This window comes from Pleurodeles waltl, chromosome 11 (genome assembly GCF_031143425.1).
Source record: "Pleurodeles waltl isolate 20211129_DDA chromosome 11, aPleWal1.hap1.20221129, whole genome shotgun sequence".
NCBI classification, from domain to species: domain Eukaryota; kingdom Metazoa; phylum Chordata; class Amphibia; order Caudata; family Salamandridae; genus Pleurodeles; species Pleurodeles waltl.
This window is the reverse complement of record NC_090450.1, coordinates 579,609,144-579,626,587: the sequence shown is the minus strand read 5'-3', so window position 1 is coordinate 579,626,587 and position 17,444 is coordinate 579,609,144. Positions and strand designations below refer to the sequence as shown.

General features: G+C 45.6%; 1 protein-coding gene across 2 annotated transcripts in view; it reads right to left on the bottom strand.

Moving 5' to 3' along the window:
• The window catches only part of RHOBTB2 (Rho related BTB domain containing 2), a 222,118-nt gene extending 207,007 nt beyond the window's left edge, over nucleotides 1-15,111 (bottom strand). Inside the window, exon 1 of one of the 2 annotated variants that reach the window (XM_069214057.1) lies at nucleotides 14,817-15,111. In XM_069214057.1, the coding sequence (XP_069070158.1) occupies nucleotides 14,817-14,984 (168 nt within the window). In that variant the 5' untranslated portion in view covers nucleotides 14,985-15,111. The remainder of the gene's footprint in view (nucleotides 1-14,816) is intronic. The other variant, XM_069214060.1, reaches the window with a different exon arrangement.
• Nucleotides 15,112-17,444: the final 2,333 nt, after the last annotated feature.

The following is a 17,444-nucleotide window of genomic DNA, read 5'->3' as shown; positions in this document are numbered from 1 at the left end:
GTGCTTAAACACTGTGAAGGCCAGATCAATAAATCTATGTAGCTGTTTGTCCCCTTTGGCGCGGCAGCGCAGACCCAACAGGCAGGACTCGGGGTCCATATTCAGAGTATGATCAGTGATATTTGCTACAGTGTCAGTGACACATTGCCAGGCTTTGGCTAACGGGGGACATTTCCACACCATGTGGTAGAAATCTGCTGATGGCTGCGCGCATCTGGGGCACAGCAAGTCCGACCCGGGATATATCCATTTTATGAGGGAAGGGTACAAATAAGAGTGATGTACATAGTTGAACTGGGTGTAGCGGAGTCTAGTATTGCAAGAGATGTTTCTGACACCAGACAATGCCGCCATCCAGGTATTCTGAGACGGGGGAGGGAGTACTTCATCCCATCGGGATTTAGCGCGTTAGTTCTGGGCAAACCCTAGCTAATAGTGTTGAGTATAATCTTGATATTGCACCCCGTGCACTTCCGTCTGATAGGATCAGTGTAAGTAGTTGAGATATCTGCGGTTCAGCACCACCCTGTTCCCATGTGACACCCAGCAAGTGCTTGATTGCGCAATATGATAGGAAGGTGCCGGCATGTATCCCTGTGTTCTCCATAAGCTCATCAAAGGACCTCAGTGTGGAGCCCAAGTGGAACTCCCTGTGTTCACCAAGCCCACCCCGCACCATTGGGACATGTCGTGGTGCTCTATCAGAGTTTGGGCCGTAGGTAGTTGTGTCAGATGGATTTAAGGAGAATATGGTGTCTGGAAACCTCTGCCATGCATGTATCGCAGCCAGCACAATTTAGCGACATCCAGTAAAATGGAACCGTGTGAGGAATGGCGTGACCCGTCCAACAGCCAAGTTAGCAGCGAAAGCGGCGCTAGTGTTTTCATTATCACTGTACGTTCCGCTGACGGGGTCTCACTGAGCCATGAGGCCGGCCACTGCTGTTGGGCAGCAGCATAATACAGTTCGAGATTAGGCATGCCCAGTCCTCCCTCCTTCTGTAGGTATTGTGTTGTGGACAGTGCTACTTTACGTCTGTCCCTACCCCATAGCAAGTCAGTCATTATTGACTGCAGAGACTTGAAGAATGAGCGAGGCAGGACAATCGGGAGTGCTGTGAAGTAATATAGGAATCTCTGGAGGATGAGCATTTTTGCAATGGCCACTCTACCCATAGGTGACAAAGGAAGAACCACCCAGAACGGTAATGAGCTGCGACTGAGAGAAGAACCCTGTCTATATTGCCTACTCTTAAATCATCTATGGAATGGTATATCTGTATACCCAAATACTTAAAGGTGGAGTGGCACCACAGTAGGTGATAATTTGGTAGGACCGAGCGGGGCTCCGATGGTACAGGGGACAGGGGGAAAATGCAAGATTTGGATCAGTTGACCCGCAGGCCAGAGATGGTTGCAAAGGTGTTGAGTATCTCCATCACCCCTGCCATGGAAGTGGCATGTTTTTCGCAAATATATCAGGGCCTCGTCTACGTACACAGAAATAATGTGATGTGTGTTGAATTCTGGGATGCCCCAGAAGTGCGCCTGCATGTGCAGCCTGACAGCCAGTGGCTCCATGGCTATCGCAAAAAGTAGGGGAGACAGCGGACAGCCTGATCCGGTGCCCCTACCTACTGGGAAGGATTCAGAGATGACTTGCCCCGTTTTGATGCGGGCCATGGGATTAGCATATAGGGCCTGATTACAACTTTGGAGAATGTATTACTCTGTCCCAAATGTGACGGATATACCACCAGCTGTATTATGAGTTCCATAGGATATAATGGACTCGTAATACGGCTGGTAGTATATCCGTCACTTTACCATCACTTTTGGGACAGATTAACACCTCCTCCAAAGTTGTAATCAGGCCCATAATGTCTTAACCCATTTACTGTATCCTGCGCCGAATCCCATCACATCTAGCGTCCCAATAAGGAAGTCCCAGCTCAGCGTGTCAAACACCTTTTCTATATCTAGCGACAGGGCCACTGGTAAAGGGGAGACTCAGGGTTGTTGTTGTGTACTATACAAAGTAGTCTCCTAATGTTGAGGAAGGTATTTCTGCACACTCTTCTCCCCTTGCTGCCTCCTCATGCAGTACTCGCCCATCTCCCAGGCTCCTGCATCCCCCCCATATCCCTGGGTGCCCACAACCCTCTCCTCCCCATCTTCCTTTCCTCTGCTCCTAATATCTACCTCTGTTCTGCTTGGTTTCCCTCACTTAGGCTTCCCTCAGTCTCAGCCCTCACACCAACTCCCCTAAGGTCTTGTCCCACAGACTTCCCCTCAGTCCCTGTCTCCCTTGCCACCTCTCTGTCTCCACCTGTGATGGATCTCTCCTTATTAATCTCTGCTTCCCAGGCTCCCAAAAATTCCTGTATTCCAGTCTCCCTCAGTTCCCGTCCCTCAGCTTCTGATCAGTTTCTGCCTCCCATGATCTCTTTAGTCGTTTCCCCCATATAAAGTCCTCTTAGTCCTTATCTGGCAGACGTTCCACAATGCCCGAGCAACTCCCTCCACATAAAAAATGTTCAGTAACTGTGCCTCATGCCCCCCTCATTCATTGTCTCCCTGGCCTCGAGCAATATCTGCCACTGGCGCATTTCTAATTAATAACCACTGCCTCCCAGGCAGCCCTCTGTGATAACCTCCAGGTCTCCCTTCAAACCCTATCTGCCAAAGTTCCTTTAGTAAGTCATCAAACCCAAGGCTTCATTCAGTCCTTGTCTCATACATTCCCTTCGGTCCCCTACTCCGCGTCCCCTCTCTCAGTTCCCCTGGCCTTTCTTTCACTTTATACGCTTGCCCTTCCTGTTTCTTTCTGTCTCCCTCTGCTTCTCTCATTGTTCCTTCCACCCTTTAGCTCCTCTTTTAGATTGTTCTCTGTTATTTCCTGTCTCTGCACTCCCTTGTAATTCCTTTCTCAGTCTCTAACCCCAGACTCCTTGTTGTCCCCCAATTCTTTAGTCTGTACCCCTTGACCCTTATATACCCTTCCTTGCTCACAACCTTCCCCCCAAATAGATTTTCTATATCTGCCCACCCATATGACATCTCTCTAAATCTCTTCCCTAGTTCCTCTGTCTCCTCCCCTCTGGCAACTGTTTCACGGTCCTCCACCCCCTTTTTCGTTTTCTGAGCCCCAAATACCCAGCTTCTGCTCTCCACACTTTATCTTCGTCTCTTCCCTCTGAATTAGAGTGCCCCAAAACGGCTGAAGTTGTCACACGTCATTGGTGGCTATGCTGACTTCTATTAGATCTACCTCTGGTGAACATCTTGTATGTTCACCAGAACCACCACTCAGTCTGCTAGCTAATGCATGTCTGTTCCCTTTTGACCTTTTCTGATTCGTGTCTGCCCCACGCCTGATTCCTCTCTAAAACTTTCTGCACCCTCTACAGAGTGAATGTGGCATGTGGCTTCTTTTCTCTTCCAGATGCATAACATAACCTCCAGAGTTTTTTTCCTTTTTTCCACTCTATTATCTCTATCCTGAAAAATGTGCCTATACTATTTCTGAAGTGTCAAACTACCTTCCGTTCTCCTTGGTGTTGGCTGTAGCTAGACTGTTGCGAACATGAACCGCTCAATAGCAATTTGGAAGCTACTGAAAAGCGTGTGTTTTGGTCCTGTGACTATGCATGTAAGTACATTTAATAAGTATACGAGAAAAGTATCCTTCCAAGTGCAAATTACAGCCAAATTACAAAATATAGCTCCTCATATGTAAGAAACAATTTTTGAAACAAAGAATAAACTTATAATGCGTGGTTAATACCTTGTGTTTATGTAAACGCTAGTGCTTGTATTTTTTTTCACTATTCCGAAATTACAGTTTTATCGGGTAGTCAGACTATGATAAAATCGCGATAAGGCCTCTTCTACAGAAGCAAAACATTGCGGTTAATCCTCATTGCAATTTAAACTCATGCATGTAATAATAACAGCGCATGAATTGTATTGTTGCCACATTATCCCACTTCCTCATCCAGAGTTTAGTCCTTTTGTCAACCCCAGCACAAACTGTACCACTCAATAAGCTGCTTTCTCAGAAAAGCCTTCCACACATAAGGACGGAGATTCTGCGCAGGTACGAGTGTTATACTCATGAAACAGACAGCACAAATAATGGCGCAGCCCAAGAAGGCGGGACATAACATAATGCACTGCTCAGTGTAAATTGGTATTTGAAGCTGGTGAAATCGAACTTTTATATAAAGCCTGCATGTGAATAAATCAAGGTCTGTTTGTAGATAAGGTTGGGTTCAATGATTTGCAAGAATCACCTACGGTCTTACAATTTTGAGCTTTGCAAGGTAAGTTAGATGTTCCTTAAAGCTACGTGCGTTATTTTTTCTTTAAGAATCCTTTTAAAATGTCATCTACACAGCAGCAGCGACTGACTCACTACCCCTCTTTGATAAAACCTGGGGCCCATGTATCCAATACTCGTCGGACGAATTCAGGGAACTAACATGCCCATCATACTATCCCTCGACTGACAAGTCGCGCCCAGACTTCCCTTTGAAGAGGCTGATTGATGTGATCCCAACAAGGTTTTTCCACCTGCAACGTACGTTTTGAGTATGCTTATTGAGTGATGTAATTATTATATTGTAGGTGCTGTGTCCCCTCCCCCACCACCTCCCCGTCCCCCTACGTTACCTGTCTCGCCACCGGCCAGTGGTTGTAGTTGGGAGAAACTGTATTGTCCTTATCTCTATAAAATCAATAAAAGAGATCTTAAACCTAAAATGTCATCTACTCTTGTCTTCCAGGCCCAACTCAGTCATAAGGTCACAGTGTTCCAAGCAGCAGTATTCAGTTTTGGGATTCTCCTTCTCCATCCAAAGGCAGTTAATGTATTTGCAGAGGTGGTACACAGCTTCTTGTTATTTAATAAATAGTGGTCTGCAAAAATTGCTTCGAAACTGCTAGGATCACCAATTCCGTGCGCACCAAGTATTAAGATGTATTACATGTAATTAGAGGAGGGAGATGAATAAAGGAACAATTCAGTAGTGAAGATACTATGTTTACTATCCACACCTTTACCAAAAGTGCTATGGATGCACCCCCAGCTAGATGCTGAAATGTTAGACTGCCGCACAGGTTCTAACTGTCAAGGTGCTACCAACTTGGCTTGGGGCTTCCATTTTAGAGAACTAACAAAGGGAACATCAATTTACTCTCATTTTGTCACAGACTCAAATTTAACATTGTTTACATACCGCATACACTCTGCTGAAGGTTATAACCTTCATTTTATAATTGTTCATAATTCATGTTTTTGTAGTTGTGTGCTGTTAAAGAATCTAGTACTCTTTGCAACTGTATACAGGTTAGTCTATTAGAATAATGTCTCCTGCATCAGGAAAGAGGGGCGCACAAGTGCTCCTTAACGAGGTGGTGCACTTCTGGATGTTGCTAAGTGATCAATGAAATGTGAAACATAAGTATTAACAAGCACTGACAAAAGCCAGTAGGTCTCGCCTGTGAAAGCTACTGGCTTTGGCAATGTTTTGTAGCCATTATGTACAGCAGAGCAGATGTTTTGCAGTGTGCCGAAACCTAATTTTAAAGAGTGCTAACAAGCTGCCAGGGCGAATGCATTTTTTTGTAAGTGCATTAGCACTGAATGCATCATAGTCCTTGTTATTAGATTATTATTACTATTAGTATTATTCTTTATAGCCATGCTGCACAGCAGCCACACTGCTATACAGCTTGGCTATAAATCATTGCCAAAGTGGGCCAAACCAATGCTGTGGGCATAGTCAATAGTCTCTAAGGCGTGACCTATTGGTTTTGCCAATGCTTGTTAGATTCTGGCACAATACCACTGTGAATCTGAGCAAATCAGTTAATCTCCCCATGCAAGAAAAAGAAAAAAATATGGCATTTGGCAAAAAATCCTATCACATAAAGAAAGCAGTTGTGCCATGTTTTAGTGAAAATACATTTGGAACCAGATAACATCTGTTGTCACAATAAACATTCATTTCAAAAGAAAAAAGGACTTTCTTGAAGTGGATGTGGCATGGAAAAACATAGCTACAAATGGCAAGAGGTTCAACAAGGACGACATGGAAGAAGGAGAAATAAAAGTATTATCTCAATGACAGAGTGATCAGCAGAAGGACAGCAATCAAGCTAAAGCAATCAGTGCTTGGTCCATGCTCCAGCTGAAAGATGGGGAAGTGACAACAGCTTGTGCTGACCAATTAGAAGGTAGCAAATAAGGATGACAATTAAGCCAACTAATATTTATCGATGAGCGGGTTGCAAGCCCCTTGTTATATACAGTATCTCTTGAAAGTGAGAGTGCCTGCAGCGCATTCCTGTAGCAGACAAGACCTAAAAAGACACTTTGCAAGGACACCAACTTACTTAAACCCTTTCACAATTTTAATCTTAGGCATTAAAGTGCCTCAAAAGTCTAGCTGCATCAGCAATGAAGTTTCCGAATGAAGCGTGCAAATTAATGCCAACAGAGAATGCTTAGTTCCCAGTTTTGAGAACTCTTTCCACAGCACAGGCTTGTTTACCCCTACGAAAGCTGAACTGTAGTCAACAAAGAAACAATGCAGTCTCCGATGAACAGATAATGCCTCAAGTGGCAGGTGAAACACTGCCAACACATTGGCAGATGTTGCTGCACCCTTGCAGAATCCTTTTTGAAAAGGGAGGATTAAGCACTTGGCTTTTTTGCAGCCTTCAAGGTCAAGTAAGTTAACATTAAGAAAAAAGCTTGCTTTCTACTTCCAGCAGCACAATTACGTAGCACTTTGATGCATCTGCCGTATAATGTTTTTTTAAATTGGAATCGTGAAACTGAAACTCTAAAAGTCAAGTATCGAAAATCAGTCATACACCCTCTCAAAGAAGATCCGCCACCCTTCAATTTTAATTTGGGAATTCTTATGTATTGCTGACAAACTGCCCTTGAGGTATTATTTTCAATTGCCTTTATTGTATGCATGTATGCATGTATGTGATGTCTGTATAGTACAAACATAATAAAAATGCAGTGGAGGCCTGTAAGGGGTCAGAGGCAAAGATAAACTCAACACGCATCGGCAAAGCCCATAGGTCTCGTCTTTAGAATGCATGTGCTTAGCCGTTGGCCTTGCCAATGTTTGTTTGTAAAGCAGTTTCAGAAAAGGAAAAGAAAAAAAAATCAAAATACTAGATGAAAAGCAACCACATAGCCTAGGGTATCTTAACACTGTGCACTGAATTCAGTATTTTTCATTTTTGTTTTACCCTTTATTTTTCAAATACTTTCTACTTGTGGAAACTCTGAACATAATAATGATCATAATAATAGTAATATTATTATTAATAATAATATTAACATAGGTGTCCTAGCACTAGAAGCAGATCAATATATTCCAGAACCCAAGCTCTAAGAAGCCAGGTCTTCAAGACCTTCCTAAACTGACGTTTCTCTGTGATACAATTCGGAAAGGGAGGAAGCTCATTCCAGGCCTTGGAAGCGAGATAAGTGAAAGATTGTCCACCCTTAATTTTAAGGTGTTTTTTTAGAAGAGATGACTCTCCCAGTCTCAAGGATCGAGAAGGGTGATAACACCAAGCCTGTGACAAAGATAGAAGGGAGCCATTCCATGGAATGCTCGAAATGCTATGACTAAGGCCTTAAAGCGAATATGTTTCTTGACGGGAAGCTAATGCAAAGCTTTAAGATGGACTGCTACTGACTGACATCCAGGAACCCCTAAAATCGATCTGGCTGCAGCATTTGGACCACTTGCAAGCAGTCCACTAAATAGTTAGAACTGCTGAGCAAAAGAGCATTAGCATACTCTAATCTAGCTGTGATACAGGCATATGGCTGTTTTTCAAGTGTCAACTGAAACAAACTATAAAACCTTCAACAATCGTAGCAACGAAAAACATAATTAAAAAAGCATAAGGAGGTGTCAGAATGTGAAGGAAAAGGCGTGCCAAGCCCTAAGTTACTTTCCACAGGATTCAGACATTTGGTGTTCTGCAGTAGCATAGGGAGCAGATTTATGGACCACCAAGAGATGACTCATGCAAAGTACAAGTTCACCTCAGACGCCAGCTGAGTGCAGAAGATGGCTCTTCCCCTAATGTCATGAAAGCCTTTGTGCGCCAAAGCTTGTGCTTTCGCGTAATATGTGTAATGCAGAATAAATCGACCCTTAAAGTCTGCTTTTGAGCCATACCACAGCAACAATATCCCTGTTGCTGTAAGCTGGGAGTGGAGGGGGGCAACACGCTGTGGTGGGGGATATTTGAAGGATAAAGCAGCACGAGATAGTACTAACAAATGCAGCACTCACCTGGAGTGCTGAATGAAAAACAAACAAATATTTCCATATAGGTGAGCAGTGGAAGCATGCAAATCAGACAATAAAAAGGGTTATAAACATGCTGTGCACCGGGGGTGGGGGGAAACACAAAAAGAGGGAGACAAGCCCTCAAACAAGAAGCAAACAAATGAGGGAGACAATAAAGCCAGCAAATAGCAAGCAATGGGTAGGCTCTAAGACTAATGTACTAGCTGTGGGCAAGCCACTGAGAGCTCGAGTCGGGCTCGATCAAGAGGCCTGGTCCTCACTCATCCCGAGGTCCTCTTGGACCCTCAGCCATATTGAGCCAAGCTTTTTTGTGACTTCTGCCTGGCACTCATGCTCGAGCCTCAGGCCCAAGAATTAAAGACAAATATTAAACCTTACATATTAAACAGAGTGGTGAAAGAGATACCTGTGTAGTGGCTGAGCCGCACAATATAAAACAAGAAAACCTGTGATCAATCCTAGTTGCCCTGCTTACAAGCTGTGTGATTGTAAGCAAATCGTTTATTTCAACAAGCCTCCTCTTTCTTCATCATTGCATAGGAGAACACCTACAAATATGTGATTTCAGGGTGTGTGCTGTGGTTTAATAGGCTATAATGTTGCTCCATCTATAACACGAACCTGGGCCGCCATTAGGTTATACAGGACAACTAACTCATTGTTTAGTCAACTAATGTCATTGTCATCAGAACAGGGGCAAGAATGTTTCTACGGTTCATGTTTAAAAACTATTATTTTCAATAAATGTCTCTTAATGTGTAAATCAGAAGTACTAAGGTGACATAATTCTGCATGTTTAATAAATACACTCTTTTGAATTTTGAGTAGGCTTCATCATATTTTTACATGATGTTTGGTGCACAATTTACATGTCAAATATTTGCACGCCTCGTGCTCAGGCTCTTAGAGACAAGTCAAGTCCTTGGCTTGGCTCTGGGTCACGTCGCCGTGTTTATTTCCTGGATCACCCACCTCTAAGTTCACAATAGGTCTTTCTCAACTCTTTAGTTTGTGCTGTGTCGTAGGTTCAACCTAAAAAGTGATTAGAGGGAAAGCTAAGCTCTGAGCGTAAAAATGGACTCTTACATCATAGTGATGTATTGTTCTTTTAAAAAAAGTGTTTCAGCTCTTTCCAAAATTGTAGCAGGATTGAGCCAGTCCCTGTTAATGTTGTACCAGGTACTGGTTGCATGGAGAGAAGGCATGTTGGCTATTTGCTTTTTCGCCAGACAATTATGTGAGCATCACTTGAGAGGAGCCTTGGTTCCGCCCACATTTTGGGAGCCAGGGGTACAAGTTTTGATTGCGCAGAAGTTGTGCGCTTCCACAAAGAAGTGCTTGCCCTCCACACAGCTGTGATAATTTTGTTTATTTCTCCAGCTGCCTAAGCTTGACCTTTCAATGACAAACACATGAGAATGGAATGCTATTAAAGTGTCTTAGATAACTAGATAAGGTTTGTTGTTTTTCTCTGGCAGCAGCACAAATGGGAGCAGGCAGTCATTAACCTACCTGAATTTCTAGGTCTATTTTGTCAGTGCAATTCTCACCTTACTTTTTCCCTTACACAAATATTATTCTACAGTTCTTTTCTTCCACACAAATACATATCTTTTCCCATGCTATTGCCTCCCTGCACAGGATGGACGTCCTTAGGGGTGCGGTCAGTGCCCAAATATTGGTGAGCAAAGGCTAAGACGCTATTGGACAAACAATGGTCCGCTCATCTCTCCCTTCTGTGTGTAATTTTAGAATTTAAGTCTGAATCTAGCTGCATTTTAATCCTTCGAGTATCTTAGTTGATTTCCTCACTCTCCTACCGTCTTTGCCACATAATGTAGGACCTTTCACTTCCAAACTGGCTTTCCCTGCCACTGTAAGCTTAGGCTATGCAGGATCTCTGTACCTAGGGCTACCAGCGTTTTCTCTTCAGCGCACCAAGTTTTCCAAAGTTATGAAGCCAGCATGATTACAGAGGATCGTTGTCATGGGCGTAGGAAGTGTGGGGGATGCGGGGGATGTATCCCCCCCAGATTTTGAAGGGTGGGGGACACGGGGGACGAAGGTGAGGGGGACAAGGGGACACAATAATTTCCCCTCTCACATCTATTATTCAGAGGGCCATTAGCGCCCAAAAGCGCTACTTATGATAGCCCTGTACCGACCATCCTCCAATGTGATGGTAACAGAATGAAGGTGAGTCCGGAGGACCCCTGCGCCCTCTGCCCTTTTGTTTGTCCTGTTCACAGCTGCGGGCATTAAGGTGCTCATAAGAACAAAGGGCACGAGGAGAAAAGAGTTTTGGATGATTACTGTCTGCATCAACTGCCGCCTTGAAGAGGAGCACTGCAGGATGCCTTCAAGGGGAGCTGCAAGACAATGAGGAAGATCTAAAGAGGAAACAGAGTCCCACTCACCCTGATGCCCCCAGGCTAGAAAGGAGACTCTGTGAAACACAATATTTGTATTTGCCTAAGATCACACCAGTTGGTGAAACAGTGAAGTCGAGATTGAACCCAGATTTTACCTTTTCACACAACAATTTAGCTATTAGAAGGGTATATTTTTCTAACATTTACATTTAATGTTTTGTTTTCTAGGTAATGAAGGGCTTGATTACAGCGTGGCTAACAGGGAGAAGCCATATTTCATTTTGGGCCGCTATGCCTAGCGTTATTATTTATGTTGTTATTATCGTTACATAATTCAGCATATTGAAGTATATTATCTTTTCTATATCTTTTCTTCACTCTACTCTGAAACAATCTACCCTATGCCACTGCATCCTACACCACTTTTCTCCACTCTGTGCTACTCTACGCCACTGCAATCTATGCTGTACCACTCCACTCTACACCACGCCACTGCAATCTATGCTATTCTACTCTAACCATTGTACACTACACCCCTGCACTCTGCCAGTGCACTCTTCACCACTTTACTCAAAACCAATGCACTCTATGCCACTGCACTCTATGGCAATCTACTCTGCACCACAGCACTCTATTCCACTGCTTTCAATGTCACTGTACTCTGCGCCACAGCACTCTATGCCACTGCGCTCTGTCACTCTACAATTCACCACTGTACTCTGCGACCCTCTAATCTGCAACATTGCACTTTCTGGCACTGAACTCCACGCCACTCTACTCTGCACCACTGCACTCAATGCCACTGTGCTCTGTCCCACTGCACTCTTTTCTGCACCACTGCACTCTAATCTACTCTACACCACTCCACTGTAGGGCACTCCACTCTACTTTGAAATAATCTCCTCTATGCCACTGCAATCTACGCAACTCTACTCTATGCTATGCCAGTCCAATCTATCCTGCACCACGCCAATGTACCCTGCGCCACTCCAATCTGATCTGCACTGCTCTATGCTACTGCACTCTACATCACTATGCTCCACTCTGCAACAATCTACTCTTCACCTCTATACTGTAGTCTGCAGCAATCTACTCTATGCCACGGCACTCTATGCAACTCTATTCTACTCTGCACCACTGTACTCTAAGCCACTCTTCTCTACTCTGCATCACTCTTCATCACTGCACTCTACACCAATGCATTCTATGCCACTCTACTCTACACCACTGCCCTTTATGACACTCTACTCTGCAACACTGCACTCTGCCACTGAACTATACTCCTCTCTACTCTGCACCACGGCACTCTACTCTGCACCGCTCAACTATATGCCACTCTACTGCACTCTACCGTGGGCTAAGGCTTGTTGGCGGAATCCAGGGACGCAAACCAGACTGCAATCATCCATCCGGTGTGGGATATCATCTGCACCAACCAGGAACCCACATCCATCTGCTTGGGTGCAGTACTGACTGTTGTTCTTTACCAGTGGTTCTTCTGTTGCACCTTGATTCGGGTTAGCAGGGGCTCCTGTCCTCCCTGGACTCTTCTGTGCTTCTTGGACCTAGTCCCATTCTTCCACAGGTCTTTAGGTCCAGGAATCCACCCTTTGTGTCTTGAAGTATCTTCTGGTTCTTGCATTATCTTCTTTCTCGTGTTCTAAGTGTGTTCTAGGAAAGTTACTGTGATTTACTCCTGCTTTCCTAGGCTCTGAGGTGGGTTCTATTACTTACCTTTGGTGTTTTCTAATACTCCCAGCGCCCCTCTACATACCACACTTGCTGAGGTGGGAAACCGACATTCACATTCTACTTTCTTAGTATATGGTTTGTGTTTCCCCTAGGCCCATTTCTAACCATTGTGATTTTCACTAGTTGCACTGTTTTTATTGCTATTGCTGCATACTAGTGTATATAATTGGTGTATTACTTACCTCCTAAGGGAGTATAGTCTCTATGGTATTTTTGGCATTTGTGTCACTAAAATAAAGTACCTTTATTTTTGTAACACTGAGTATTTTCTTTCATGTGTGTGAGTGCTTGTGACTACAGTGGTATTGCATGAGCTATGCATGAGCTAGATAAGCCTTGGCTACAGCTACCCCTAGAGAGCCTGGCTTCTAGACACTGCCTACATTTCACTAATAAGGAATAACTGGACCTGGTATAAGGTGTAAGTACCATAGGTACCCAATACAAACCAGGCCAGCCTCCTCTAAACCACTGTACTATATAGGTTACTTTTTAAATTTTTCTTGTAATTGGTGACATTGGGTCATCCAGATAACTTGTGTAATGCCCGAATACCAGTCTTTCTCGATTTCCCCTCTTGATGTTTTCCCACTACATTTGATTTATATTGTGATTGAATAAATGCATGAAACATTCCTTTTGCATACTACTTTAATATCATTGTTTATGGGAGTGGTGTTGCATTTAATTCAAGGGACCCCTGTTCCTTTAAAGTTAGTTTACTGCTCCATTCTAGGACACTCTACTTACTCCATGACACTACGCCACACCAGTCGATGACACATCATTCTTCTTTGTGCCTTTAACTTTGAGCCATGCTGAATAGTAGTCTCACTAGTGTACAGCATGGCTAAAACACATTGGCAAAGGCAATAGAACTTGCATAGACGAGACCTATTGGCTTTGCCAATGCTTGTTTATAAGGTATGAACTTCAAGATGACTTGCAATATCCTTATGTACGCAGGGGGTATTTTACCCCATATAATACATGGTCACACCACCATCTTTCCCACAAACCACTTAAAACCTTAGTACATAGCTTCTGTCATTCCAAGCTATTAAAGTAGAGCAGAAGAAAGAAAAGCAACATTCAATTTTTTGCTTTAAACAGCTGCATTAGTTATGCTCTGTGGCCTGATCTGCCTTTTACCTTGGCTGCTAGCTCTGGCAGAAGGCACTGTAATGTCAGAACTCGACTGTAATAACCCTATCATAGTCATTTTCCGATGTCTTTTCTTTATAATCAGTGAATGTCTTTTCTTTATACGCAGTGACTTGGTGCATCACAAACAGACGTTTCTAAAGAAATTAGTGACTGCAGTTTATACAGAGATTAGAGAATCCATGTTTACATAGCCTGTAACTGCAAGAGCTTCTTCAGCTGAAATATTTCTAGTTATGACTGATGTGGAGCTGAGCTGCCCAAGATCACGCACAGGAGTAGAAGTGTTATTAGAACTATGGTTTCCGAGCACAGTTTACAACTCTTGTACCTATTCGCTTTTGATTTCTCCAGTGTGGTTCCAATTGGCATGAGGCGAAGGGCATGGTGGGTGTGGGGCGCAAAGGGTATGTTCTTCCTTTTTACCCTCCTACCTTTATTTGCTTGGTGCATGAAGATGCAAGGTTAATCAACACGTTATTTTCACATTTGAGCTAATTACTTTGTGAATGTAAATAACAATAAAAGATACTTTCAGACTGTGAAAACATGCCTTCCTTTCTCCCCATTTCACTTCCAATATATATGATTGTGTATATTTATCTGAACCTGCAGTTCGTAAACAACGAGCGATTTGTAGAGGGTTGATTGAAAGTCCCCAAGGCTGTCTGTCCCTGTCCCCCCCAGAAATGTATTGTCTCCTACGACCCTGATCGTTGTTTCTGCCGTAAACAAATCCCATTAGCACCACACTGCCCCCTTTTAAAGACTGCTCTTTAAAATATTGTGCACAATCCATAATTCCCTTTTATGCCATACTCTCCCAATTCTATTGGGCTAAAACTACCTGGTTTTGTTAGGTTTGCACGATTCGCCTCACCAAGTGTTCAAGATTTTAATATACGATCAGTCAAATAAATTGCAATTAAAATAACTATCTCTTTCTTCGCCCCCTAACCGCCCACTCCCCCTTTAATTCTTTGATTTATGTTTCCCCTGACTTATCGGTCTCGACCCATTCTGATGTCTAGCCTCTGCCTTACCTCTCAGCGCTAACTCCAGTTTCTGTCCCTCCTGGCTTCCTGTCAGCTCCCTCACTCCTCGGTCCCCAGCTTCTATTAGTGTGTGCCTGCTCCCCTCTCTGTATCTCTGGCTCCCCGGGCTCTGTTACCTGTATGGTGCCTGCGGCTTGCCCTGTGTCTCCGTTGGCCGCCAGGCGCAGCGCCGTGTCGCCGATCCTCCTCGGTCTTGTCAGTCGGTCGCCGGTGGCCGCAGATCTCCGAGAGCACCCCCGCGCGAGAGTGCTGCAGGCCGCTCCTGTGGTGCTCTCTGGATGCATGGAATTCGTCCGTCTCTTGGTGCGGGTCTCAGGGGGTGCCCTTTCTGTGAGTACTGCTGGTCTCTGGCGCGCACCTGTCTGAATGCTGTAGGTCACCTCCTGAGAATCGCTACTCCTCGCTGGCGTCAGAGGCGGGGCAGGGAGATTGGGAGGATCAGATGTCAGGGTGTGCTGTACTCGGGCCTCTTTCCTCCTGAGTTTATAGTGCTGCGCAGCAGGTCGCTTCACCTGGGAGCTGGAAGTTTGGGCGTTGCAGGTTACGTGACCCAAGACAAGGACACGGGCAGGTGGGGCCAAGCCTCGCTTCAAAAAAGGAACACGTTTGGGCGGGGGTGGTGAGAGTTGGTAGTTTTCCGGGCAGTGGGGTAGAATGTTCACTGGGACTTAGATGAAGGGACTGTTTTTGATTTTTTTTTTGTGTGTGTCGACCCAGGGACAGGACAAGTGTAGCGGGTCAACAAATATAGGTATTTATTTAATTGTTTATTTATGCTTTTTTTTATTGAGCGCGGACATTACCCAAATGTATTATTAGAGCGATTTACAGTAAAACTGATTTCATTACAAGAGGTACAAAGTTACAAACAGTTGCTAGTTACGAGAAGCGGTAGTTACAAAGGCACAGACTATATACAGTCTACAAGATTAGGTAGATGGTGTAGGTAGTACCAGCAAGGTTATGTAAGGTGAGACCAGAGTAGCACAGTTAGGCCCTCATTACAACCCTGGCAGTCGGTGATAAAGTGGCGGCAACACAGCCAACAAATTATGACCATGGCGGTGAGAACTCAGATAGACAGCCACTATACCACACCGACCGCCAGGGCAGAAACAACAGCCACCACGGCGGTAGCCGCCTACAGCCAGGTGGAAGTCAATGTTCCGCCCGCTGTATTATGAGACAGGAAACTGCCACCTGTTCCGGGGCGGTACCAACGACATCAGAAGCCTGGCGGAAACACTGCACAGAAGGGAAAGGACTCACCTTTGGAGACACAGGGAAGAACCACGCTGCCATGGAGCCCGAACAGCAAATATTTCCAATTATTTTCTACGTCCTGCTCCATCACGAACACCAATGACGGCAAAGACGACCATGGTGAGTACAGCCGCCTAGCACACAGAGGAGGGGGGGAGGAAAAAGAGAGTGACACACACACGCATAACACCCCCCCACCCCCAACGCCATACAATCAGCTGCAGTAATAAAACATATTTACCCCGTACCCCTGAGGAATAATGCAAGGATAACAGGAATGTACAAAAGTGAGTGCGATAATAACAACACAGTAGAAACATGAAAATGCAATGTAATGGTATATACAAATGTACAGTTCAAGGGACACTGCCCAGTCCTCATTGTGCGTGGGCCACAGGCCAAAGTCCAAGGCCCCACTTGTCACCTGCAGAGAACACTGCAGGAGCATCAGTTAGAAAATAAGCAGGCACCTCAGGAGGACAGGGAGCGGGGGGCACCTCAGCCGGCAGATGGAACAACACCACTGGTTCTGGGGGGGGGGGCAACATGCCCTGTGCTTGGTCCTGGGGAGTGCAATGCCACAGTCTCTCAAGTGGGTGACTTGCCCACATGCTCTGTAAGTGGCAACATGCCCTGTGCTTGGTCCTGGGGAGTGCAAGGCCACAGTCTCTCAAGTGGGTGACTTGCCCACATGCTCTGGAGGGGGCAACATGCCTTGTACTTGGTCCTGGGGAGTGCAAGTCCACAGTCTCTCAAGTGGGTGACTTGCCCACATGCTGTGGAGGGGGCATTGTGCCCTGTGCTCTTGAACCTGGGGAGGCTGGGGTTGGTGAGTGTCCTACCCACTGGTTCTGGAGGGAGCACTCACCTACTGGTTCTGGAGGGGGCATCGTGCCCTGGGCTTCTGATCCTGGGGAGGCTGGGGTAGGTGGGTGTCCTAGAGGGGGCATTGTGTCCTGTGGTTCTGATCCTGGGGAGGCTAGGGTAGGTGGGTGTCGTACCCACTGGTCCTGGAGGTGGTATCGTGCCCTGTGGTTCTGATCCTGGGGAGGCTGGGGTAGGTGGGTGTCCGACCCACTGGTTCTGTAGGGGGGCATTGTGCCCTTTGCTCTTGATCCTGGGGAGTGCAAGGGCACAGTCTCTCAGATGGGTGTCATACCCACAGGCTTTGCAGGGGGCAGGCCGCACAGCAGCTCATGGAGGCAGGACTACATACCGCCTGCCGGTGATGACAGCAGCTTAGTGGTGGTGCTGCTGCAGGCACTGGTTTGGGGAGGCTCCAGCCCATCCCCTGCAACCTTGGACGGCTGCCCACTGGTGGTGGTGGTGCTGCTGCTGGTGGTGGGGGGAAGCTCCTGCCCATCCCCTCCAGCCTCGGACGGCTGCCCACTGGTGGTGGTGCTGCTGCTGCTGGTGAGGGGGGAAGCTCCGGCCCATCCCCTCAGCCTCGGACGGCTGCCCACTGGTGGTGGTGGTGCTGC